Here is a 3,376-nt window from a genome sequence, read left to right as displayed (position 1 = left end):
ATAATATATTATAACATTTAAAATGTTTTATACCATTTTATATATTAAATGTAATATTTAACATATAAATTACGATTTAAAATGTATTACTTATATTATAATATTTAAATAAATAATTGTATATATAAGATCAATTGAATTTTGTTAAGGAAGTTTTATTTTAAAATGCTGTTTAATTTGCGCCCTTTTATTTTGAAATGTAATTCATTGACAATTTGCGGAATCCACAGCCAATGGCAAAAGTTGTTGCTCGTGGAGATCCCGCCCTATATTGGAGTTCCAGCCCGCGTTAACCAATCACGAGCTTGCTCTAGTAGTGACGCATTTACAAGCGGAGGCAGAAATCCGAACAACAATGGAGGACAAGATAATCGTGGCCGTATGTGGATACCCGGAGCCGATACATCATTGCACCACTACAGGAACAGGAATAAAAAGGATCTTGCTTGGAAGAAAGTGAGTGAGGAGGTCGGACAATCTGGTAAGTTGTAAAAAACGTCCTTTACTCAATTTGAGCTATACACCGAGACTACAAGCTAGATAAAACAGTCAAGTTCGCCGTACTTTACAAATACTTTCCCGCTGAGTTGATTTGCTTTATTCAGATGAAGTGTGCAGAAAGAGGTGGAAGGGTCTGAGGGACACATATTTGAAGGAGAGGAGAAAAGAGATGGATAAGAGGAGTGGGTCAGCAGCAGGGTCAGGGAAAAAGTGGAAGTACTCTGCGGTCCTGTCTTTCCTCGACCCCTTCGTCTCCCCACGGGAGACAAGTGGAAATATGGAGAGGGGGGATGAGGAGAATCAGGCCGCAGGGTACGACCACCCTGATGAGAACCAGGGCGAGACCGCAGCAGCAGCAGCAGCAGCAGGGTACTCAGAGACAGGTGTGTTGACAAGTGAAGCAACACAGCAGGGCAAATATGTTGTTGTATTATTGTGATGAAAAGTCTAAATTCTTTTTTTCTCTAACTTGTGTAACGTGCAATGTGTGTAATGTTGTAAAAATATTTAATATTGTCATGACAGAGCCGACGGGCTCTTTTGATGGCAGTGAGGCTGGGTCCCCTCTGCCAGAACCTGCTGGCCCTTCAGCATCTGCTGCTGTACCCACCGGTGTGTACAGGCAATAATGACCATGTTTAGATGCATATTATATCTACAGTAAGCACTCATAGGTTAATCCTTTTCTGGGGATGCATAATTTTAGGAGAATCTGTGACAGATAAAATATATGGCATAAAAAAATTGTGCGTTTATAAATATGTGTATATTATATCTACTGTAAGCACCCGTAGTTTAATCATTTTCTGCCTTCTCAATGTACAAAATGTTATCATTTGATACAGTGCCACCAAGAGGAAGAGCCCAGAGAAGGCGCAGGGAGCAGCCTTCAGAGGTGGAGCGGCAGCTCCTGGAAGCCCTCAGGACCCGCCCTGTGGCTCCAGCACCGCCTCCACACTCAGAGGATGAGCTCTTCCTATTAAGTCTGGTCCCTTCCCTGCAGAGGTTACCGCCTCAGACGAAAAACTTTGTTAAATTTCAAATTCATAAATTAATTTATGAAAGCAGCAGTTCTGCTTAATTTGGAACATTTGGAACCCACACAGTAATTTTTAAGAGGCAGAAATCTCTGCAGGGAATGAACCAGACGTTCTCTCCTTTCTCCTCTCCTTCACTTTGTCCCGCACTCTTCCAAGCAAGATCCTTTTTATTCTTGCATGTTAATAATTGTAAATAGTTGTAAATGTTATTTGTATATTTTTTGTATATATTGTGTTTATTTTATCTGATTTATTTTGTGTAAATAAATGTTTTATACAATGACCAAAGGTTTTGGTGTGTTACTTTGAGCACAACATAGTAAATCATAATTTATATTTGTTACATAAATATTATTTCTATGTTTAGACTAGAATACTTATGGCAAACATTTGTACATTAATTCTAATTATATCCTATTGCAAATACACTCACAATAGTATAGTAAAAATTATGGATGGGCATTTTTGTAAATTTTTCATTTCGATCATTGATAGGTTTCTAAAACTATTAATCGAGTCCTCGAGGGGGCGTGTGCGGAGGGCGGACTGTAAGGAAAATTAAAAATATGACATTAAAACCTGAACACGATTATGATGCAGCAATGTTATTAATAAAGAAGCATCTATAAAGGAATGGCTGCCCGAGGTGAAGTGACTTTTTGCCAATAAACTAAAGCCCGTTCTATATCACACCCTATGATATTAATCAACCGTAAGTTATCTTTAAGATATAAAGATAACTTAGATACATAATATAGACGTAGCATTACAACTTGTATCGGCACAAAAGGATGCAAATGCCAGTGAACTTTAAGTTACGCGCTATAGCGGGAGTGAGAGAGAGAGAGTTTGCGCCGTGCGCTCCAAAATGACAGCGCGCTGCAACGGGCAAGGATAGAATTTACTATAGATTTCTATAAAGTTCTCATCATAATGCTATGTTTATGCAGATTTGTGCAATATTCTCTATTTTATTATTTGTCTCTGTTTTTATTATTAAGTGTGATTTAAAAATGAACAAACAAAGATATTTTTTTCTTTTATTCTACTTTATTCAACTGTAACATATAACTTTAGCAGCACATTTCAATTCAGCGGTGCATTTGAAACCAAAAATGAACTTAATTTTTTCAAAGCTAAAGAAAAAAGTTCAACAAAGTTAAACCAAACAACTGCTATAAGGTGTAAAACAGAGACTGAATAGCTCATTTAACTATGGCTGCTATAACTCAAAAATAAAAAACAATACAAACAAACTAAAAATATATATTATATTTACCACGACTGATGAAACTTAAAACATAGGCTAGATTTTTAACATTTTTGTTCAAAAAGATGAGTCGGTCTACGTGCTCAGATGAGAGGTGGGTGCGGAGTCTGTTCACAATTAGGCCGGCGGTGGAAAAAACGCGCTCCGCTGGAACAGATGTTGCAGGAACAGCCAGGTACCACTGGGCAAGAATGCTCAGCTTTGTAAACCGATTCTCATTTACCTTCCACCACAGTAAAGGATCCTGGTTCACGGGGATGCATGGTTCACTGAACTAGCTTTCAACTTCAGTGTCACGCGAACAAACATCACTCGCACTATAATCCTCACCAAAAAGAGTGTTGAGCGCCGTAGCTGCTGCTCCTTCAGGCTGAGGGTCACTTTGCATGGGTGTAACAGTATTTTTGACTGTGTAGTAAAGCTGTTTAAGATTCTAAGATTCTCCTTTACTCTCTCTCTCTCGAAACTCTACCTCAAGAAACTTCCGGTGCTTATGTCTTGGATCCAATGTTGCCGCAATCAGATGTAGTGGCACTTTCTCAGCATCTTCAGCAACAGTGATTAT

General features: G+C 38.5%; 1 protein-coding gene across 1 annotated transcript; it reads left to right on the top strand.

Annotated features, from left to right (window-relative positions):
- Positions 1–371: 371 nt before the first annotated feature.
- On the top strand, positions 372–1,812 carry LOC307128793 (uncharacterized protein). The gene is made up of 3 exons (XM_079820776.1): positions 372–481; positions 1,027–1,113; positions 1,347–1,812. The coding sequence occupies exons 1-3, from the start codon at positions 382–384 to the stop codon at positions 1,580–1,582; spliced, it is 423 nt and encodes a 140-aa protein (XP_079676902.1). The 5' UTR covers positions 372–381; the 3' UTR covers positions 1,583–1,812.
- The last annotated feature ends 1,564 nt before the right edge of the window (positions 1,813–3,376 follow it).

This window comes from Gobio gobio (assembly GCF_949357685.1).
Source record: "Gobio gobio genome assembly, chromosome: 1".
Classification (NCBI taxonomy): domain Eukaryota; kingdom Metazoa; phylum Chordata; class Actinopteri; order Cypriniformes; family Gobionidae; genus Gobio; species Gobio gobio.
The sequence above is the reverse complement of the archived record's forward strand: the minus strand, read 5'-3'. Positions and strand labels throughout refer to the sequence as shown.

What these genes read in the sequence shown, in the direction of transcription:
- LOC307128793 (XM_079820776.1), top strand. Translation starts at nt 382, where the DNA reads ATGTGGATACCCGGAGCCGATACATCATTGCACCACTACAGGAACAGG. An exon ending in TGAGGAGGTCGGACAATCTG is followed by an intron (nt 482 to 1,026) that starts GTAAGTTGTAAA and finishes TTGTCATGACAG; the next exon opens with AGCCGACGGGCTCTTTTGAT. An exon ending in ATCTGCTGCTGTACCCACCG is followed by an intron (nt 1,114 to 1,346) that starts GTGTGTACAGGC and finishes CATTTGATACAG; the next exon opens with TGCCACCAAGAGGAAGAGCC.